Source organism: Festucalex cinctus, chromosome 10 (assembly GCF_051991245.1).
Source record: "Festucalex cinctus isolate MCC-2025b chromosome 10, RoL_Fcin_1.0, whole genome shotgun sequence".
NCBI lineage: Eukaryota > Metazoa > Chordata > Actinopteri > Syngnathiformes > Syngnathidae > Festucalex > Festucalex cinctus.
In genome coordinates, this window is record NC_135420.1 from 6506481 (window position 1) to 6530443 (window position 23963).

General features: G+C 38.4%; 1 protein-coding gene across 14 annotated transcripts in view; it reads right to left on the reverse strand.

The window, feature by feature from the left end:
• Positions 1-306: 306 nt before the first annotated feature.
• The window catches only part of lrrc7 (leucine rich repeat containing 7), a 186322-nt gene continuing 162665 nt past the window's right edge, over positions 307-23963 (reverse strand). For 9 of the 14 annotated variants that reach the window (XM_077533314.1, XM_077533313.1, XM_077533312.1 and 6 more), the window contains 4 exons: positions 19774-20042; positions 14872-14964; positions 9878-9952; positions 307-4337 (listed from right to left, as the gene is read on the reverse strand). In XM_077533314.1, the coding sequence (XP_077389440.1) occupies positions 4227-4337; positions 9878-9952; positions 14872-14964; positions 19774-20042 (548 nt within the window). In that variant the 3' untranslated portion in view covers positions 307-4226. Of the gene's footprint in view, positions 4523-9877; positions 9953-14871; positions 14965-19773; positions 20043-23963 lie in introns of all 14 variants that reach the window. The other 5 variants (XM_077533323.1, XM_077533321.1, XM_077533319.1 and 2 more) reach the window with 5 other exon arrangements.

Consider the following 23963-nt stretch of genomic DNA (forward strand, 5'->3'; position numbering starts at 1 on the left):
ACAATAATCTTGGATGAATACAGACAGATGAAGCAAGGAAGCAGCTGTCAAGATGATTGAAACCACTAACTTAAATCCACCAAGAAAAAGGTCAACATAATCCCTCTCTTCCTTTTTTTTTTATACAATTATTTTACCTTCTTCGTTTTCCTGAATTATTGTACCTAATTTATGTGTTCTTAATAGCGTCACCCACTGACCGGCTCTATTTCATAAGTGACCTTTCATGCTTATTTCTTACTGTAAAACAAAACAAAAATGAGCAGAGCAGGTAGAAAGAACACAGCTGCACTAGAAAGACACAGATTACCAATAGTGACATTTTTTATTTGTACAATAGAGACTTTAGTACATTATTCAAAACACTTCTTATATATTGAAAAAAATGTACATTCCAAAGCCCAAAATAGCTTCAGAATAATTGCTGCACAGCATGTTTTCAATTTTATACGTAGTTTTTTTTTTTGTTGTAAAAACTGTATCTTAAATAGTATGTACAGACAGCATCTGCAAAATGCATTCTAAACACGATATATATATATATATATATATATATTATACGGTGTGTGTATATATACATACATACATACACACGCACGCACACACTTCGTCGGCAGTTACAATTCTCTTCATAAATATTGAAAATTAAAAGTGGAAGGATTTGAACTTGCATTTGCAAATAAATAAATAAATAAACAAATGAATAAATAAATAAATATATAAATTACCAGTGCCATAAACTGTTGTTAAAAACAGTCCTACTTTAAGAGCATCTTTCTCTCGTCGGAGGTGAAATTACTTTTTTGCCACACAACAGAATAAGCAGCATTCAAGTCGAGTAAGTGTATACTGCAGAAAGCATGAGTACATTCACAATTAGGAGGAGTCATTTTCAATTTGATATCTTTCACAGCTATTGTATGTACAGAAAAACCGTCTCAGCTCTTATGTATGCTTATCACATAAAAAACTTTTTATAACCATATACATATATATATATATATATATATATATATATATATATAATATATATTTGTAGAACATTAGTTACAATTACAGTAGAAATACATTTTGTACACTTTTGGATATTTCATGTTTAAGTTTCCAAGTCATACTGTGCGTACCTTCATCTATAACATTGTTATAAGAGTCATTAGAAAATATCACCACTTTTGAGCAAAGCTAAGGTATAGCAGTATATTTAGAAATCATTACCTGAAACATGTAGTAAAAAATAATTTAATTATCAAACCTTTTCTCTCTTTGCATCATAATACCGTTCATATTTTTAGACTTTTTAGAATTAGGTTGTGTTGGCGGGTGTCTCTCCAGCCATATAACTCAACTGTGCCATGTCATGCCACAAACTTAAATGACTGGAAACATCTTGAAACATAACGATCACGGCATGACACTCATACTAAAACAAAATATTGTTAGAGCTTATAAAGTACATAGATGACAAAACCTGTGACCATACATTGAAATGTCTGCATTTTTTTTCTTTTTCATTTCAGCTAATCTGAAGTGCGCTCAGTCATGTTACTTTGTCCTGCCTATGCTGTATTAAGAATACAGTGTTTTGTTTTGTTTTGTTTTGTTTTAACTCATTGTGCCATTGAGGGCTATACACGTCTAAGATCCATTTTTACTGGGCTGGCAGTGAATGAGTTAAAGATCAGTGTGGAACATGTACTTGCAGCTTCCCCCAACTTCAGTGGTCCTCGACCATGATCACAGTGTAATGGGAGTCATTGCTTGCGCAATGGAGTGATCCGAAGCTGTCTAGGACAGTGGTGTCCAAACTATGGCCCGGGGGCCATTTTCGGCCCACCGTCCATTTTTCAGTGGCCCACGACACATGCTAAAAATGGCATTTGACTCAGTTCAAATAAAATAAACAAAAACGAAAATGTTTGGCGATGATCAAAGTAAGAAGGGAGGGTATCGAAAAACAAGTGCCATTAAAGGTTATTTTAGTTAACTAAAACTAATGAAATAACAAACTAAAATTCAAAAAACTATTTATGAACAAAATAAAATAAAAACGAAAATGCTATTTTAAAAAAACGAAAACTAACTGAAACTACATTTTATGTATACAAAGCTAACTAAAATTTTAGCAAAAATGTCCTTTTAGTATTTGGTGTGATTTTTAGTAGATTTATTTTGAAATCAACCGGAATAATGACGTTTGAAAGTGTGTCATACAGAAGTGACGTCATCTAGCAGCATCCAATAGAAAAGCACCTTCAGATAACGTCGCTCCCATGGTGTTTTTTTAAATATTGCACACAAGTAATACATGTTTTTCAACTAAAACTAATACTGAAACTAAACTAAAACTAAGCATTTATTAAATAACTAAAACTACTAAAAAGAACTAACAGAACCACCCTCAAAACTAAAACTAAATTAAAAAAAAAAAAAAAACTAAAAAAAATAAATAAAATGAAAAATTCCAAAACATTTAATAACCCTACTGCCATATTACAAATAAATTGGTTTATATACTGTAGCATTTTTCTAAATATGCAAAAGCACAAATACATTATTTGTACAATTTTTAGGACTAAACACAATTTCTCTTCATAACATTATGTGGCCCTTGCGTCCTTCTGATTTTCTGGATGTGGCCCTCAAATAAAAAGGTTTGGACACCCCTGGTCTAGGACCGCAAGGATTGCTGTTGTTGAATTGCTGGACAGCTATCAGAGCCTGGTTATGCTCTGTGTGGCGTTGGTAAAGCATTTGTTTATGAATATCTGGTTGGGGGGGATTTGTGGAGCATCACTTGAGGTGTGAATTTACCATTTTAGTTAGTCTTCACATCACTATAACGACAGTTATTCCAATAGCTCACATTGAAATAAACCTACTGCAATGGTCTTGTGAGCAGGGAAGAGCCATGGTTTTGTGTAATATGCACGCAGACAGTTGCCCCACCCACTGAAGCCATGCCGCCTCTGGCCCTGTGGGTAGACCAGATGTGGGCCGCAAAAATGTAACTTCTGGTATTTTGGGCCTGTATAAATATCAGTTGGGAGGATGAAAGGACTTGCACTGGACCAAATATAGAACATAATTCTCTGCAGTACGCTGCAGAGCTGAGACGCCACAATGCAAACGTGCCCAGTTAACAATAAAAAGTGACTTGAGCGCATGCTGTGTTTATCATATACTATAAATTGTAAAAAAAATAATAATAATAAAATAAATAAAAATAAAAAAAAAGATATGTTGAGAAAACTGTAGAAAACACTACAAAATGTTCAAAATGTGGCACAAACATTACGTATAAAATGCATCTGTTTATGAGAGTCTAGCTTATTTTACAAGTGCATCTGAATTCCGTCCGAAATTAATAGAATGGATGCAGCACTGCATATACTATGTTATGCATTCTATTATGTGTAAACATTAGCTCGAGTTGCTCATTAGATGGCACTGCAGGACAAGTTCGATTCTGCTGGAAAACTCAATGGACAACGGCTCAAAAATGTTCATATTGCTTTAGCTCTCATCTAGCACAGCAGGCAGTTCTTTAAACAAACAAACAAAAAAGTCGCAGTGACTGAGCTTAAATAGGAAAACACAATCACGCCCATCAGGAAACTCATACTCAAAGACATAACCGAAATTGTGGTTTCAAAATCAATATGAAGAAAACTGTTTCAGGCTCCAGAAAGCTGCAGCTCAATGTATGTACACAAGGCAGACATTTTATCTTTCTAAATGTTCATTTCTGTACACTAGAGGCAGAAGTCTGGAATGGACAAAAGCAGTACAGAATACATTTATGAGAAATAAATCAGATTAACTGAAAACAAAAAGATATAAAGTGGTGCATGTGTGTTATGTTTTCTCAAAAATATGTCACAGAATTTGAGTTACCAACCAAACAAAAGAGACTGACTAATCAGTTTGACAAATTAATAACTCAAAACACAAAATCCAAATTGGAGCAGCCCTGTGGTGGTCGTCCTTCCGGAATTTACCAGGTCCCCTCGTCTCTGGACAGATAGCCGATATCCTTATGCGATTTGGCACACATATTTGCCTATAGTCCAGCAATAGGCAATTAAAAAAAAAAGAAAAAAGTCTGCAATCCCCTAAAAAGATGTTTTTTCAGTTCCACCAGCCTCCAGAAGAGGGCAGTAGAGTGGTTAAGGGTGGTGACAAGCACAGAAGTGATGTGTTTGCTCATTTTGTTTCTAAGGTATTTTTTAGGGGTTGCTGTTGTCTCTCAGAACCACCAAGTCCACCATCCTTTGGAAACTCTTCAGCAGAGAGACGGCTGTCTCATGTTCCATGTGTAAAAAATTATGTCCATTAGCCTGCAAGGCAAACACGCAGCACAGTAAGCAGCATGTGTGTGCGCATGCATGGATAGATATGAGCATTGCAGTTTTCCTTATGTCTATTTGTGTGTTTGTGGAAGGATGGAGGGTCACTGCCATCATTAGCTCAGTAAACATCACTGTTGGGGAAAAGAGAGAAAAGTGGAGGATCTACACACATGCTGTTGAAAGAGAAGGAAGGGGTAAAAAGACAAAAAAAGGACATTTAAGATGATTTCAACAATCGTGAAGGAGGGTGGGGAAGAAGGGGATTGAACATCGAGATAGTGATAGTTTTATTATCTGGAACAAAAACACTACAGTTGAAGAAGTGAAGAGGAGAAGTTAAAGATCTGTGTGCTAATGCCCTCACGATTTCGTGCCACAAAGAGTGGGCAAATATTTCTAAGATGAGATGTGCTATGCTGATAAGATTACGATTCAAAGGAGAAGATAATCTCTTGAAAGAAAGTTCAGTATCAGTTATAGAGCCGAGGTGTCCAAACTATGGCCCGGGGACCATTTGCGGCCCGCCGTCCATTTTTCAGTGGCCCGCGACATATACTAAAAATGGCATTTGACTCAGTTCAAATAAAATAAACAAAACAAAAATGTTTGGAGATGGTCAAAGTAAGAAGGGAGGGTATTGAAAAACAGATACCATTAAAGGTTATTTTCGTTAATTTAAACTAATGAAAAAACTAAAATTAAAAAAACAATATTGTTACAGAAATAAAATAAAAACGAAAATGCGTTTTAAAAAATGAAAACTAACTGAAACTACATTTTATGGTTACAAAACTAAAACTAACTATAATTATCCCAAACATGTCCTTCGTTTTAGTCTTTGGTAATTAATGCATGAGCCTTTGGGGATGATTTTAAATGTGATTTTTAGTAGATTTATTTCGATATAAACCAGAATAATGACGTTTGAAAGTATGTCACACAGAAGTGACGTCATCTAGCAGCAGCCAATAGAAAAGCACCTTCAGATGACGTCACACCCATGGTGTTTTTTAAATATTGCGCACAAGTAATACACATTAAAAAAAAAAACAACAACCTAATAATACTGAAACTAACAAACTAAACTAAAACTAACCATTTTTTTTAAAAGAACTAAACTAATAAAAACTAACAGAACCACCCTGAAAACTAATAAAAATTAACTAAAATGAAAAATTCCAACACTATAATAACCTGACTGACATATTACAAATAAATTTGTATATATATATATACTGTAGCATTTTTCTAAATATGCAAAAGCACAATTAAATTATTTGTACAATTTTTAGGACTAAACACAATTTCTTTTCATAACATTATGTGGCCCTTGCGTCCTTCTGATTTTCTGTATGTGAAAAAGTTTGGACACCCCTATTATAGAGTCTGCACATTTACAGCTAGATTTTTGTAAAAAAAAAAATTATATAGTTGCTACTTTATTATAGTATGCAAACCCCACATTGTATAAAATGTAAATAAAACAATTTAATGTTTTGCAAATCCATTTCAATATATACGTTCAATTAAATACACTACAAAGACTACATATTGAATTAATGTTCTACCTGATGAATTTTCCGATTGAATGTTCGGACTTTGGTATACGCAATAAGGATTTGGAAGCTACGGACATTAAAGGGATACTTGACTCGTTGAGCCCTTTACAACAGTAATATTTTGTCTATAATTTATGTGATAACTTCATTATTTTTCATGAACAAGTAACACTTTAAAACTAAATTTTCCACTTTCTGTTGACTGAAGATGACATCACCTGTGCTGAGGAAACAGGTAACGACCAATCATGGCTCACTTTTCTGACCAAATCCAGAAAACAGAAAAAAATAATTCTGGACAAAATATTAACTTTATACTGCTGAATATTGCTCAATGAGTCAAGTATCCTGTTAATTATTGAAGTTTTGTAGAAGAATATCCTCGTTGTTTTGTCATGTACACGTGTACCCTAATTTGACCTCTGAGCACCCAATGGAGAAGGGGGCCGCTTAAAGGGATACTTCACTTATTTAGCCCAATATAAAAATTAAAAGTTAATGTTTTGTTTGTAATTAATTTGATACTTTCATTATTTTTCACGTACAATTAGTACCTTTAAAAACACATTTTGCAACTTGCTGTCGACTAAAAATGACATCACAAGGGCTCAGGTAACCAATCACAGCTCACCTGTTTTCTAGGTTTGGTCATGTGACATTCACAAGCTGAACTGTGATTGGTTACCTGAGCCCTTGTGATGTCATTTTCAGTCGACAGCAAGTTGCAAAATGTGTTTTTAAAGGTACTAATTGTACGTAAAAAATAATGAAAGTATCAAATTTATTATAGGTTAAATATTCATGTTTGACTGCCAAAAATGGCTAAATAAGTAAAGTAATCCCTTTAAGCACCCAGGGAGAAATTTGGGTATCAGTTTCTTGCTCAAGGACACTGCAGCTGTGTGTCCGGGGGAGGGATGATGGTCTTATTCCGGGCCGTGTTCAAATTTCCACTGACCCGTAGCCTCTGGCATAAAATTAATAATGTGTGGACAGTCAGCACTGTTGACAAAAAAATTTATATTTCGCCAAAAGATGTCAACAAACCTGTGGACACGCTCTTGGGTGCTTTCGGAAATACATTCCAAGCCCACTCTGCCCTTCCGAACGCACCATTCTCACTCGTATTAGGCGTCAAGAGTGAATTTCCAAATGCACCCAAAGCTGCATGACCCTTGTGTGACCCTTTTCAGCCCATTTCCAAAATGGAGACTGCCGTCACTTCTATGTTGAGTGGAAATTGGCTCTTTTTTTTTCTTTCTGAAATACAAAACATTTGTCGGCTGGTTTTAAGGAATTAAATATCAAGAGGCACGACTAGACAAAACGTGAAGTTGCGAACTATGATGAGGTGACAGCGAATAAACACAATGAAAAATTAAAACAACTGGAATGAAGGGTTGGGCCCTCATAAATTTTCACCTCAACAAATCTGGCCCTTTTAGCGAAATGATTGGACACCCCTGCCTTAGTTTATTAATCAGCCAAGCCACCGCAGCCCCTCCCTCCCCTCACACGTTTCCTAGATTCTCTTAATCGTTTGGAAATCTTTCAATTTATTGCAATTGTTAATTGGGAAATGTTGTTCCTAAACTGTTGTACTATTTGCTCGGGGTGTTGGGGGAGGGGGTCCAATTAAACTGTTCAGATGAGAATGTTCCAAACATTTTTTTTTAATCCTCCAGTTTCCCAGTCTTTTGTTGTCAGTGTCCCAGCTTTTTTGGGAAATATTTCAGGTAGCAAATTCAAAATGAGAGAATATCCATCCATCCTTCCATCCATCCATCTTTCGAACCGCGTCTTCCTCACAAGGCTCTGGAGCCTATCCCAGCTGTCGTCGGGCACCCTCAACTGGTTGCCAGCCAACCGCAGGGCACACAGAGACAAACAACCATCCATACTCACACTCACACCGAGGGACAATCTGGAGCGTTCAATTAACCTGCCATGCACGTCTTTGTTGGTGTCTTGGTGTCTTGTTCATGAGTGAGGGTAGGATGGAGCGGGAGATCAACAGGCGGATCGGCGCAGCGTCTGCAGTGATGCGGACTCTGTATCGGTCCATCGTGGTGAAGAAAGAGCTGAGCCAAAAGGCAAAGCTCTCGATTTACCGGTCGATCTACGTTCCAACCCTCACCTATGGTCACGAGCTGTGGGTCGTGACCGAAAGAACAAGATCCCGGATACAAGCGGCCGAAATGAGTTTCCTCCGCAGGGTGTCCGGGCTCTCCCTTAGAGATACGGTGAGAAGCTCGGTCATCCAGGAGGGACTCAGAGTCGAGCCGCTGCTCCTCCGCGTTGAGAGGAGCCAGCTGAGGTGGCTCGGGCATCTGGTTCGGATGCCTCCTGGACGCCTCCCTGGGGAGGTGTTCCGGGCATGTCCTACCGGCGGGAGGCCCCGGGGACGACCCAGGACACGCTGGAGAGACTATGTCTCTCGGCTGGCCTGGGAATGCCTTGGGATCCCGCCGGCGGAGCTGGTTGAAGTGGCTGGGGAGAGGGAGGTCTGGGTTTCCCTCCTAAAGCTGCTGCCCCCGCGACCCGACCTCGGATAAGCGGTAGTAAATGGATGGATGGATGGATGGATGGATGGCACGTCTTTGGAACGTGCGAGGAAACCGGAGTACCCGGAGAAAACCCACGCAGGCATGGGCAGAACATGCAAACTCCAACCAGGAAGGCCGAAGCCCGGACTAAATCTCACATCCACACCACTGGGAGGCGGACGTCCTAACCAATCAGCCACCATTCCGCTGAGAGAATATTTACAAAAAACAGGCAAATAAACAAACAAACAAACAAACAAAAAACCCTTTCATCTGATCATTAAAATATGTAGGGGCCTATTCACTAAAGGTTTGCGTCGCCTTTGCACGGCGCTAACCGGTAAAAATGGAGCAATCCGGGATTACCTAATTCATTGCACACGCGCAGATGAGGAAATCCGTCACTAAGTGCGCTGCCAACCAGATTCCGCCACGGTGCGCCGGTGTTATTTGCGCGTATGTAAATTAGGTAGTTTGCATACATTTGACACAAAATATGCCCACCCCAATGCAAATGAGACTCATTAATATGAAGCGTCTAATTCACGCCAGGGCAAATAGCCACATGGAGTTTGTGTGGCATTCATGGAAAGCATGTATTCACCTGCCACAACCTCGATCACGGGATCATGACAGCAGTGCATGTGGTACGGTGCACGAATTTTTTCTATGTTGGTTTAGGACATATAACGTGACCCGGGCTGATCGGCAGTGGTGGGGAGGCATTTTATGATCATTTTTACATGCCAGATGCATACTGTACGCCCACGCCAACCTCTGAAAATATATTTTTTTAAAAAACAATCGCACCAATAATTTGCACTTTATGAATGAATAAAGGCGTTGTCGTCTTCTCTGCTCTGTACTGCTTAATGGCGCTCTAAACTCTCGGTCCAGCCTCGCTTTCTGATAATGTCATCTTTCTCGCAACTGTTACTATAACAACCATGTTCTTGGCGCAAATCCAGGTGCAAATTTGCTCCAAGCTGTCAGTTTTGTGGGCGTGTTTGGCCGGTATATGATTAGAGCAATATCCTTTGTGAATAGGTGGGTAACTGGGCACAGACTGCGGGTGCAGTTGTGGTGCAATATTTCGCACTATTACCGGACGCAGCGCATTCTTAGTGAATACACCCCATAGTGTATTCAACTGAATATAATATATATTGAAAAGGATTTGCAAAGATGTGCATTGTTTTATTTTCATATATTTTTTTTGTATCATAAAAAAGGGCAATATTTTACCAGCAGTGTTTCTATTTTGTAGTTACACTGTATGAGTGAAAAAAAAAAAAATCAATATATGTCAGTCTCTTGTTTGAATGAAAGGGAAAGTGTTTGGGGGTGGTTGGGGGCTGGCTTATGAGAGGGAAGGAGAACATGGTTGTTGCTGGTCCATCTGTTGCTGAGTGAGAGGTGTTACCTGTAGTATCTTGTCTCCAGGCTGCAGGGTTGACGCAGCGGGCCCGTCATGCTGTACCCTAGTAACAAAGATACCCTATAAGTCAAAATGATACAACGTTAGGACAACACAGGGACACGATGGTTTAGAATCTTTGCCTTTCTTATTCTCATTTTTATATCTACCCCCTCCCCAAGAAAATAGCCTGTCAAGGGCAGCTAAAATGCATTCTCTTCATTCTGATTCTAGAGATGCATGCAGATACGTCTATTGAGAAGCAATTAGTCCCAGTTATTTGTGCTCTTAAATTTCTTTCACTTTACTGCATAAAGTAACTCCAAAATGTTTTTCTGAATACCAGTGAACAGATAAAGACTTAAGAGTAGATGTAAAGATAATAAATAGATGCACCAAATATACAGTAGAATGAGGAGAGAGCAATAGGTGTGAAATGGGTACTCTATTGGGCAAAGGATAAGGTAGTGGGAGGGCAGAAGATAAACAGTCCCATATTTTCTTGAAACAACCCAAGGCAGAGATTATAAAAACACCAACATCTTTTCACATCTTGGTGAAAGATGCTTTTTAACACAGTGCGTGACAATGTCGCTATATCAGCTCAATGTGCTTCAACTGGTTGTGCACCTGTTGAACATACGAGTGAGAGATGGGCCACATAGGGGGGATGCCAGATGATAAAGAACTATACTCCGTAACAGTACTATAGCACCAACAAACAAAGTAAACAGTAACACGTACAGATACACTGCACAAAAGTTGCAAGTTTCGGAAGTATTAGTTCACTTATAACACTGGCATTTGAACAGTGAGCCTCATAAAGGTGTTTCTGAATGTTCTCAATTTGATATTGCAATGATGTCATTTGTTGTCAACTGTGTACACAGAAAAAGGATACTGTGTTTAATTTTAGTTCACATTTAAGCACAGAGGAAACGGAATGACTTTTCCTCATGGTGTCATATGGAGCTCACTGTACATAATAAATTTACAAATACGCTTATTAACAGGTGAAGTTGTGAAGCGTTAGTCACACATGTATGGCACAAAAGGCACAAAGCATGACAAAGATATTGACGTGGCAAAATACTGTATTTCCTCTGTTAACAGTTGCATCAAAAACTGTCTTAAAACACAGAACAAAATTGATGGACAGCTCCTGAAAGAGGAGGGGAATTAGGGAAACTATAATCACAGAAACATCCATGACCCAAATTTGACTAGGAAAAAAAAAACCACGTTAACAATTTTATAACTAGCATCATAGACTAACACTAGAAAAATTTCCGCGGAAATTTTGGATGTGACTGCTGACTCTTGCAAGGTGGAAAGCCGAATGCACTAAACAGTTTGCCATATGTTGGTGTACTTTACCTCTCAATCAGTCAGCAAGCTAGCATTAGCATGCTAAGCTAACTTTACCAATGCTAGCTTAACATGCTAATGCTAAGTTAGCATGCTAATGTTAAGTTATCATGCTATTGTTAATGCTATTGTTGTTAAGTTAGCATTAGCATGCTAAATTAGCATTAGCATTAATATGCTAACTTAGCATTAGTGTGCTAATTTAGCATTAGCATGCTAAACTAGCAGCATGCTGACTTAACATTAGCAGTAGCATGCTAACTTGACATTAGCATGCTAACTTAACATTAGCATGCTAAGCTAGCATTAGTTTGTTAACTTAACATTAGCATTAGCATACTAAGCTAGCGGTAGCATGCTAACTTTAACTTCGGTAAATGTATGTGCGCGCAGCGTGGCTTGGAAAAAGGTGCTTAATTTGTGCCCCCCACACCCCCCCCCCCCCCTTCTCCATTTATTCCTATGGGACTTTTTAGCGTTTTTTTTTTTTTAATTGTTTCGCCATGGTAACTTGGAATTCCCCCCCAAAAAAATGGTTTCGCGCCGAGTCAGATCGAGCCGCATCTTTTGATAGCTCATTTGTGCCGGCACGTTCAACGGTTCGGGACGCATTTTTTCTGAAAAATTCCGCTATAATAAACGCCGGGGCCGTTTTCAAGGATAGTAATATGTGCCTGTTTTGCTTCGCAGCAGTCACATAATTACAATTCATAATATCTATCTATCTATCTATCTATCTATCTATCTATCTATTATAATCATTACATAATTTAAATTTAGGCAAAGTTAGTGTTTCAGATATTTTCAAGGACAAGCTGTTTCTTCAGTTTTTAACATCAAAATTAACAGCAACAAAACCTGACAAATTTGGACTCCACATCCTGAACGCGACAACCTTCCAAAATTAGCTGTCAACAGCAGCCACACTTTGTTTCCCTGAATCTACTCTGCCACAGTATTCAGAAGCTATTTGAAATTAGACACAGTCCTTATGAGATAAGGGGTACAAGTGTCTATAAAAAACCCAAAGCAAGAACAAATATTAAGCAAAGGTGTGTGTACTGTAAGAGGTGTGCATTTGTGGAACAGTTTTGGTAATGAGCTGAAAAGATGCAAGTCAATCGTTGAGTTTTAAAAAAAATTCAAAAATAAAGTTCAAGAGTATTATTTGGATCAGACGTGAACCGGTACAATTGCAGAAATGAAATTAAATGTTCTTTTGATTCCATTGTGAGGGTGATGAGGGTTGTATGTGCGAGTACGATGATGTATTGTTGCATTGTGCGCAATTACTGTTTGAAATAAAATGTAAAGAATAAGGGGTAGGATTATATAAGTTTTTAACTTCTTCCTACTCCTTTTGGACATGTAAACAATTTCTAACGATTGTTATGATTTTTTTTCCTTTCCTTTCTTTCTCTTAATTTTTACTTGCTATTTGTTTATGTTTATATGTTATGTTTACATGTTCAATAAACTTCAAACTTCAAACTTCAAAAAAAAAAAGGAAAGAAAAGAAAAGAGAAAAAGAATGTAGCAGTAGGGGCCTGAAACAGGCAGACAAGTGCAAATTCAAAGTCGAAAAGTAGAAAATGTTTGGAAAATGTTCAAATAACACAACTTACTTGTGTGCTTACTTAATATACTTGTAGATACAACACAAATAAGCACAAATGCCAATAATATGTAGAGCTGAACAAATTTATTAGCCCACAATTCATGTTAGGCTTATGCCACAGCTGGCCTATTAACATCATTGGTAATTATTATTTTCATTTTATTTAATGGTTAATAGTACACCAGTATGTAAAAGCTTTGTAACTAAAATTCAACAAATTTTGTTATTCATGAATTTTCAAGTTAACAGTTTTATAAAAACAAAAAGGGGAAAAAAAACGCAAAACATTCTTAATGAAGTTATTAATAAATTAAATTATTCTTATAATGTTTATTCCATTCCAGCACCCAAGTGATTGGTTGGTGTTCCCTCCATAACGACCACACCTGTCCTCATGGACTATAACAGCCACTGCGCCACCACTGACTACTGCCAGATTCTTCATCTTGCACACTGCCGTGCAGCCAAGTGTCTATTCTAGCGTTCTCATAGCCTTTCATAGTCTTTTCACGTGTCTTCAATTTACTACGTCACCCTTTGTTGTAGTTGTTTGATTTTTAATTTTACGTTTTCTCACCTAGACTTGTAGTGGTACCTTTTACGTGTGCGCTTTTGGCCACGTTATTCTAAGTTGAACTTTCTATTTCCGTGTTGCATAATATTTGCTGTGATTCCTTGCCTTTTGTAAGCAAGTGTTTTTTGTTAATGATTACTTCTCTCCTTGCCTTTTGCAAGTGTTTTTGGTTCTTTTGTACTGGCTGTCTGACCAGGTTTTCGGTAGTGTTGTTCCGATACCGATACTGGTAGGTGCCGATACTGCATTAAAACAGTGGTATCGGTATCGTTGAGTACTCACAAGTAACATGCCGATACCATTAATTCCAACGCTAATATAGGATTTTGGATGCAGTTCTTTGTGTCTTGCTCGTGCACGACATTCACTGATATGTGACATGTTCACTGCATGCCGATCTAAGATATCCTATTGGCCCCTGAATGCTCTGAAGCAATAGCAGGACAGCTTTTTCATGTTGAGGAAAATAAAAACTCAAGTATCGGTATCGGCCGATACTGCAAAGCTGGGTATCGGTATCTGGGGCCAAAAAACGGTATCGGAACAACACTAGTTTTCGGTTGATTTGTTTCCGCGTATCTCTGTGGAATAAATTCTTGATCATCCTTTCCTTGGTCTGCGTATTTCGGGATCCACTGTCGCTGGCTACACACCCCATCCCCAACAAGTTGTTCATGAATTTTCAAGTCAACTATTTTATAAAAAAAAAAAATAAATTGATACATTAATAATAATAATAATAATAATAATAATAATAATAATAAATGTGCAATGTGGGTTACCGAAACCCCCTTCTGAAACCAGGCCTTGTGGTGGGTCTCAAAAGTTCCTTAGTGCTACTTTAAACGGGCAAATTCAAAATCAATCAATCATTATGATTCAAGGGACAGTGTGTAGAATTGTTTTGCCATCTAGTGGTGCGCAAATATAATGCAACAACCTAGCATGTGCATTTTGAAGCAAATGCATTACGGTGCCTCAGAGAGACCACACTTTGCAAGCTTACCACCAATTACTATGTTCACTGAGTTTGTCTCCTTTGGGTATCAGTTAGCAGAAAGATGGCGGTGAAACATGTCATCCTCTTGAAAGATGAGGCATGGCCCATGAAATATAATTAGCGATTGCTAGACCTACGATTATATATTGAAAAAAGATTTGCATTGATGTGATAGAACATATATATATATTTTTAATTAATAATGGGTTTTCAAATGATTGAACATTGAAAAAATATTTCTACACACTGGCATTTTAAGGCAACATTGCACTTCGAAACGTTACTTTAACAAGGGCAATATCCGTTGCCCACAGACAGACACAGACAGACAGACAGACAGACAGACAGAAAACTTTCTGTATAGCATATTCATTTCAATTGCAACTCTGGGGAAAATCTGGAGAAGTTGTGGTTGCCTGACAGGCTGGGTCGGGTCGTACCATGTCAGAGGGTTTGAAGGGATTCCCCTGACCGCTGATGCCACCAGAGATACTAAAACCAAGACCAGGGTTCTTCTCTATTCTAACACATAACTAGAAAGAGAGGAGAAACAGACAATTGGAGGGAGTAAACTGCGAGCAGCAACATTGAAATTGCCTGAACTGACCACTTTTCATGTTCTACAACAGTGATTCTTAACCTTGTTTGAGGTACTGAACCCCACCATTTTCCAATGCACATTCCCCGGACAATTCTTGATTGAAAAATGAAATATGATTCCCCATCGAAAATTTAACACATAGCTATCCACTTTATTCCGACGCCCCATGAGCCTTTGTGGGAATTATGTGCCCTAATTCTGGTATAAACCATTTTGAATACACTTTCTATGACCGTTACAGACTTTACCAATGTGGGAATGCCCATTATTGCAGCTTTAGCTTCCTGCGAATGTAGCAGAGTAGTAGGATGACATAAACAAAGAGGCCAGCAACAATGTACAGTTACTTTCCGAACTCTGTCGCTTCAACGTGAGGCAATTAGAAATCTCAAAAGCTCTAAGGCGAATCAGTACCTAACAAGATATGTCATGTCTGGGGTCACGCCAGGGTTAAGTTTGGGTTCACGACCGTGAGGTCAAGTATCTGTTATGTACTGTGTAACAAGTGTCTGCTTTGAACTGATGTAACCAGCATCTGGTTTCAACTGGAAAAACGCTATGTTATGTTTCATCTGGTTTTATGCGATGTGATGTCATGAGCTTTGTGATGTCAATCTTTAATCCTTTACTTAGTCACAACCAATCTTTTCAATTCACTGTCTGTGGTACTCTTCTAAAAAGTGTGTGTCTTTGTCGAATTATTACTTCTGTTACGACTGTTCCTGTGTGCAGCTCTCGTTGTTTCTCGCCTTTAGATGTGAATAAATAGTTAAAATCTCATTTGTGTCTGCGCTTTGGGATCTAACATCTTCAGCACATGACAGATGACATTTGTCGTGTTTTGTGAAGAAGTTGGACACAGTCTTTTTTTAGCTTAATGCAGATGTAATGGCCAGCCAAAAGTACTCCTTCCCACTGCATGTTAACTACATTACTGACCGGGGCAGTCTAGCTTGATGAAAACAAGCTTCATGCCACTTGATGTCATAAGCTGCAATCAATCTGAACCAAAATTTATGCGAGCATCTCTACTTAGGTCAACTTCAACAGCTGCAAGTGCAAATCTCTCCAAAAGAGCTCACTACAGCTTAATGACAAATGCTGAGCGTCCATAATCCAAACAAAATATTGCTGCGGCCGTTCTAATAATTTCAAAGGTTTAATACTAAAGTGTCCTGTTTCCCATACACATAAAAATCATACCTGATGTTGATGTTGGCACCCTGCGAATATTGTGCCACAGTAATTGTCGCAAAGCAAGCAGGTTTGATGTGGAGCTGTGGAGTGCCTTTTGTCCACAAAATGAAACGACTTGAGCATAGGTGATAGATGTCGCATTTCAAATGAAGATTCTCAGATTAATTTCTCTGTGATCTTTATCGCGGGTAGGTGGAAATATTTTTCACAACAACATTCCGTTTTCCTCATCCGTGGAGCCATTGCTTTTATAATCACAGAATCAACTTTCAAATGGCAACGGTGCACAAGTTCCTAAGTCATGTAAGTCATGTAAGTCATTTTCAAATGGGCAACAAGGGCTTAGGCTTGTTTAGAAGGGGGTAAAAACATTCAAATAAACCACTCGATGACATGAAACCTACTCATATAATATACATATAGTAAAATTAAGCCTAGAAGCAGGAAGCGGAAGTCAGTAGAGCAATTGTTTCCCCATGAGAGCCCTCAGGAATAAGGTGCACAGGGTTTTCTTCACCTTGAATTCAGAAAACGTTGTTGTATTCCGCATCTTCATGCAGCTTAAAAAGTGTTGTGTGCTCTGTTCCAAAAATAGCACACTGTATCTTGCTAAGAAAAATCAAGGCAGAAGAAGAATGTTTACTTACTTACTTATTTAAACTGAACATGGTACATGTTTCTTAATGTACCAAATATTCTATGGACCCCTTCATGGCCTACGTCACAATGACGTCACGGCGTTTACTGGAGGCAAAAACAACCGCTGGAGGCAACGAAGTGCAGCTAGAAGTAAACAACGCTTGTTGTCTGTTTATTCTATTCTATTTTTAATCAGTTTACTCACATATTAACTCAAGTGGCCGTTTTCCGCGTCCTTTCCGACGTGAACTTTCTGTGAAAATATGCTGACCGGTGTTAGAACCACACGCCACTGTGGTGTTTTTGCCTCCAACTAAGCCCCACCCTTTAAATTGCGTCACATTGTTTACAAACTTTGAAGGGGTCTATACTTTGTTTAAAAATGAAATATTGTGCTGAATGAAAAAAAAAAAAATGTTTTTATTCACCCAAATATACCAAACATTTAGAGCTATAATTTTAATACAGTGATATTTTTGAGTTATACCGATATATCGGCCTATGCAAAAATATCATTTGGGTATACAGTACATATGACTGTTTAAATACAAACGTATGTAATATAAAATATTAGGGTACATATCACCTTGAAGACCATGTATCGGGATACATGTGTATCATGGTATGTAAGGTACTTCTGTATCATGATACGCATTGGATCGTGAGGTTGTTGGCAATACCCAGCCCTAGTCGACTTGTGGCTGTTGTGATGATACGTTGTGTAATTTATTTATTACAGTGTAATGTAATCTCTTCAGCCGAGCAAAAAAAAAAGAAAAAAAAAGTGGTCGGAAGTATATGTGCAATATGAATTCCCAATCCTTACTATACATGGTCGTTCAATTCTGAGGGCTTTGCTCTTTTCATTGTATATGCTGCCCTTAGGTTTCATCTTTAGAAAACAATTGTGGTTGTTTTCAAAGTGCTCTATAAATAGAGTTAAGTGGAGAGATGGGAGGCAGCGTCCGAACTGCATGATAAGTTGAACAGGAAATTCCACAGGAACAATTCAAACAAAATGCGAAGGCACACGTGTGCCTCTTTCCTCCACCTCCGTCCCATCCTGTCTTCCCTCCTCCTCCTGCGTGCAAGTGCACTCGCGAGAAGCAACGCATCATAAATGCCTATCTTAGTACGAACTAATATGCGATATCAATTCCGATGCATCCGTATCGATATGTGTATTGTAAAGCAGCCCACATTGATATACAGTAGCCGAACAAACCCCTAATGTTGACTACTGAGCGCACCAAATTCCCTGCAGCAAAGATATGCCAAGCAATGTAGCATGATCATCTCCAGCAAATGATGGTCAGGCGGGGCGCATCATTAGAACTCTTTTGAGTCAGGTGTGTGTCTTGACCTCCACCCAACCCCTGAGACTGACTCACCGAACCCCTATGGCAGGGGTGTCAAACATAAGGCCCGCGGGCCGGATCAGGCCCACAAAAGGGTTTAATCCGGCCCGCGAGATGATTTTGTTACTCAACTCAACTCAACTCAGGTTTAAAGTTTAAAAAAAAAAAAAAAAAAACGAGTTGTAATGTCGGACCTATTAATCAGTCGGCCACAATCAAAATATATAAAATTTGTAACTTGACAAGCAGTCCTTGTACGGGGGAATGATCCTGAATGTCATTATTTTACACACAACTTAAAGTTACGATTTGTTTAATAATAATAATAATAATAAAATAATAATAATAATAATAATAATAATTATTATTATTATTATTATTATTATTATTATTATTATTATTATTATTAGCATTATTATTATAAATATTTATTTTAATCATAGACCAACAAACGTGTTAAATACGATACAAATTCAATTACTGGTAACACAAATAGATATGACAAGGATTAGCGTCATAATGTCGTTAACTGTGCCACGCAATGCATTCTGGGAACAATATATATGCAAAACAGGTAGATTTAACACATCCAGGACTCAGTGTTGCTGTGTTCCATTTGCATTTGTATCATTTTTTTGGAACAATATGATTACAATTGAGCTCTGTAATTTAGGGCTGGCACACAAATAGCAGAAATCTGCGTATAATTGACGGCAATCGTTTTAAAGTAATACAATGTTCCCTCGTTTTCCGCTGGGGTTAGGTTCCAAACAATACCCGCAATAAATGAAATCCACGAAGTAGTTAGCTTTATGTTTTACAATTCTTATAAATGTTTTAAGGCTCTAAAATCCCCTACCACACAATTTAGACACTCTTCTCATTGAGGCATTTACATGTTCTCACATTTCTCTCTTGTTCAAACATTGATAATGTTCAAAACTTCATAAATGTTATAAAATGAGTATATTACTGCAAAAAAATATGCAAAATTGCACTTAAAAAAAAATCCGCGAGACCGCGAAAAGTGAACCGCGTTATAGCGAGGGAAGACTGTACCGTTATTTTACCGACGCGGCCCACTTGGTAATATATTTTCCTCCATGCGGCCCCTGAGCCAACGTGAGTTTGACACCTCTGCCCTATGGTTTGATCAAACCCAGGTTAAGAACCACTGTTCTAGAAGTATTATTACATGATCTTGAGCCTCAAAGAAATCATGGCAAAAAAATATCCAAATGACAGATTGGCAAAATGGTATTGCAAAGTTGGGATACCAAAACTCAGACTTTCAGGAATACCAAATACGATATGGTTACTTAATCCATTTGAAAAAAGTAATAAACAAAGCTTTTAGAGTTTGGAAGTTAGTGTCAGTGAATTGCATTTCGTAACAGATTTCAACTAATAAGACAAAACAAAAATTCTTTCTAACCCAATAACAATAATCACGACATACTCGCCAACTGACCTTCAAAACTGACCTTTAAAATGGCAGTTGATGAGGCTGCTTCAGACAGACAGATGAGAAGAAAAGGGAAGTATACCTGTTCCTGGAAACCATCAGTGCTCTTCTGGCCTTTAGTTTGCAGAAGACAGCGAGCGCTCTGAGGCCGCGGGTTGGTATGAGTTGTCACAACAACCTGGTTGCTATGGACCATTCCCTGGTTACTGTGGTACTGGGGGTTGCTGGGAGGGTGTGGAGGCTGATGTGATGAGTGGGTGGTATGCAGATTGTACTGGGGTTGGTTTCCGGAAGAGGACAGGGCCATTGGCAGACCAGCACTTGAGTAGACCTGGCCAGGAGTGTTCAGCGCTAGATGGGAAAAACAAAGGATCATTGCACTACCATTCAACTTTTCTAGGAGATGTTAATAGTTCACTCCCACAATAATCTGAAACAATTCACAATGAGGATCGGAATTAGTATGTAAAAACACACAAGGAATTTGTCTTCACAGTCACAACCTGATGACATGACATAATGTAGTGTTTCTGCTACATTCAATTAGGAGTGATGGCCCACCACTCCTAAATCCTAGCTGCCACTCCTTCAAATTTCCAGGTTTTACAGTTCTCCGTTGCCTAGGGTTGCCAACTGTCCCGTAATAGCCGGGATGCCCCGTATTTTTGGGCTAAATTGTTATGTCCCGTACAGGACCTCAAAAGTCCCGTAAAATAATTCTCAATTCTTACACGAATTGCAGCAAACGGCATCTTTGCCATTTTTGGACCACGGCTGCTCCCGTAGGTTGACAAGTAACAAGGAAGTTGCTTGTAGCCAATAAAATGAGTCACTGGGTGTGACGTTATGTAAAGAACGTGCAAGGTAAGAGAGGCAACTAGAGAGAGACAGAGAGAGGCACTTCCTGGTTTCGTCACAGCTTCATGTCGCCTACACTCTAAACGCCGATCTTAATACGTCGGCTGCGAACGTATCAGCGGGAACAATACAAGATGTATTCTCGTACTATTTATGAACAAATACTGCAAGAATTTAGCTTGCTGGCAAGTTTCGCAATCAGCGCTTAACACAGCAAACCGCATTCTGCAGGTCCTAGATCAGCTAAAACGACAATGTCACAAAGCACGGCACCTGTCAGCCAATCACAGGCATCTTCATGTGCATTTGTTGTAGCGGCTTATACTGCGGAAGTGGCTAGAAAATAATAATAATAATAATAATAATAATAATAATGATAATAATGTGTAGTGTTGTCCGGTCGGTTAAGAAGAGAGAATGGATAAACCTGTAAGAAAGAAAAGTCTCCATGGGAAAAGTAAATTTGGTGAGTCACGCTCCTCTTTTGCATTTCATTTTTTTTTTTTTGCACCTGTTTTTTTTAGGTAAAGACGCAAACTGAGGTTTCTTTAAGGTTTTGTACGATGTTACATAATGATGGCCTCGAATCTAATCAGAATATACACTGATTTCACACATCATGCTCACACCACCATGGCACCGTGCCGTGCACCTGTCCCTTATTTCGGGATGAGAAAGTTGGCAACCCTACCGTCGGCCCAACGGGTTTTCGACATTAGGCAAAATTAAGAAGAAATAAACAGGCATACGCTCTCTGACAGACGAAAATGTTACATGCTCACAGTTGCATGTACTGTTGTTGTTGTCGCACCTCATCACAATAAAGCTGTCCTGACAGCTGGAATATGTAGGCAGAGGTGGGTAGAGTAGCCAAAAATTGTACTCAAGTAAGAGTAGCGTTACTTCAAAATAATATTTCTCAAGGAAAAGTAAAATGTAGTCATTAAAAAGATCACTCAAATAGGGCTACAAGTAAAAAAAGTATTCACTGAAAAGAATACTCAAGTACTGAGTAACTACTTGAACATGAAGTCTGATTTAGTTTTAAAAACAATGTCATCAAGAAGATAAAATGATGTGCAAATGCTGGCATCTTCAAATCATAAAATCAGCCCAAGCATGTGCAATCCGTTCACAAATTGTGGCGCAACTTGCTCGGCGCTGCCGCGGCAGTTTCTTAAAGCGAAAGCACCAAGAAATCATCTTTCAGTGGACTCTTTTGGGTTCTCATTTTGCCTGCCAGTCTTCAACCAGGGCGTGTCCGCGGAAATGCTCCCACACAGTGAAAATACGGTAAATCTAATGTATGAATGGGGTGGCGGGTAACCAATATGTAGACCAATATAGCGGAGTAAGTTTCTTCTTCACAAATCTACTCAAGTAAAAGTAAATAGTATTGTGTGGTAAAACTGCTCTTAGAAGTACTTTTTTTTTTTTTCTTCAAAAATCTATTCAAGTAAATGTAACGGAGTAACTGTAAATCGTTACTACCCACCTCTGTATAGGCATTTTTATTTTGTCGGTGCCACGGAAGTTCATCTTCATGACGTGTGAACGGGGACAGCTGTAATTTGTCGGTTAACTTTTTAGCGAACTTGGCTGTAGGAGGATCCTTTGTTGATAAATATTGGCACATGGGCGGTTGGTTGAGTGGCAGAAAATGATTGCGGGCTCAGCCGCGCTGTATAGATGCGACGTACAACAATAAACTTGGTGGGCGAAATCGCCAGTTTTTAAGTACTTTAACTCTTTTACTGCCACACGTTATCAAAAAAACAACCCCAGATGCCAGCGGATTTCGAGTATTTTAACTCATTTTTCGAAGCAAACAGAATATTGTGTTCTTTTGCTACGTATACAACATGGGTACCACATGAAAGATCGCATTCCATTCTTTCATTAGAAAAAAAGTATGTTTCTACTTTATTCCGTTCTTTAGTAATCACCATTTGAAAATAGGTAATTTGAGTGACATTGAGCGAAAATTGAAAAGAAAAGATATATTTTCTCCACAACAGTGACTTTGATACTAATATTTTTTGTTTAGTGACGCTCTGTCAAATTAGGTTTAACGTTACAAAGGCTTTGATCATTCACGTCAGCCTTGAAAATGTTCTATTTATTCAGATTGCGTCATGTTTCTTTGTAATTCGCAGCTCTAGTTAGGGCCCGAACAGCTACCGGTGCGAGGTTAAATAAACCTGAGTTGAGTTGAGTAATTCCAAACACCGGCAGCCCATTGAAAAGAGATACAATGCTGCCATCTGCTGGCCATATTTAGTGGGTGTTTTTGATTTCACAACTCATTGACCCGGCTACGCTGCACTTGGATGTTGCACTGACCACTGATATATTGAAAAAAAATAAATAAATAAATGTTGTTGACATCACTTTTATGGCGGTATACATCGTAATTTTACCAACGTTTTATCAACGTTTTTGGCGGTCAAAGAGTTAACGGCCATTGTTTACAGAGAAGCATAATAAATGTATTGGCGACAAAATTCAAATTATTAAAAGCCCATATGATATGTGGGACGATGATAAACGTCCAACTCACCCGTTTCCTGGCCACACAGACATCTGCTTTGGGGACATTTACTCTTATTTAATACAAAGCCCTGGGCAAAGCTGGATAATTATTCTTCATTGAAGTGTTCTTTGTGGTGCCGAAGGAAAGGAAGGGCAGGAGGTCTATCGCGTTACAGTTAAGTCTGTGGAAGTACGTCACTCCAAAACCCCCTCGAACACACTCAACAATCATTAGTTCCATGTGGGAATTATGTCAACAAGCACCATGCTATTCTTTATTTAGTTTTGGAAATGCAGTGACTTTAGTACAGTGTCACTGTCCTGTGATGTGAGAATTTCAATGGCATCTGTTCTCTGGTGAACAACTGAATATCAGAGCTTACACAATTCTTCTTTTGAAATCCACTCTTGGAGAAACATGCAGCCATGTTACGTAGCATATGCAGTTGTCAGGATAGGACCTACAACTATAGCTACTTAGCTACTTATAGCGTACACAAGTGAGGCCGGCACGTATTAAAACACAGATGCAGAATGCAATATTTATTCGGAGAAGATGAACACTGATGTGGACACTCAAGTATAAAACTAGGCACAAAAAAATTAATATTTTGTCTCATTTATAGGACTCCAGAACACAATTCTGATACTCGTTGCCTTTTGATCCTTCGTTCGTAACGCTGGACAGCTTTTTCTTTAGCCTTCAAGTTTAGCCCATTTCAAGGCAAAGAACAAATCAGTGCTTGGAACACCTGAATAAGACCACGAAACAATATGACTCAGTGGATTTTATAACTCGATTTTTTTTTTTTTTAAATCCTCCACAAATAAATATAAGTACTTATCTAAAATAAAGTGAGCTTCACAAAGCCGTCAGCATCA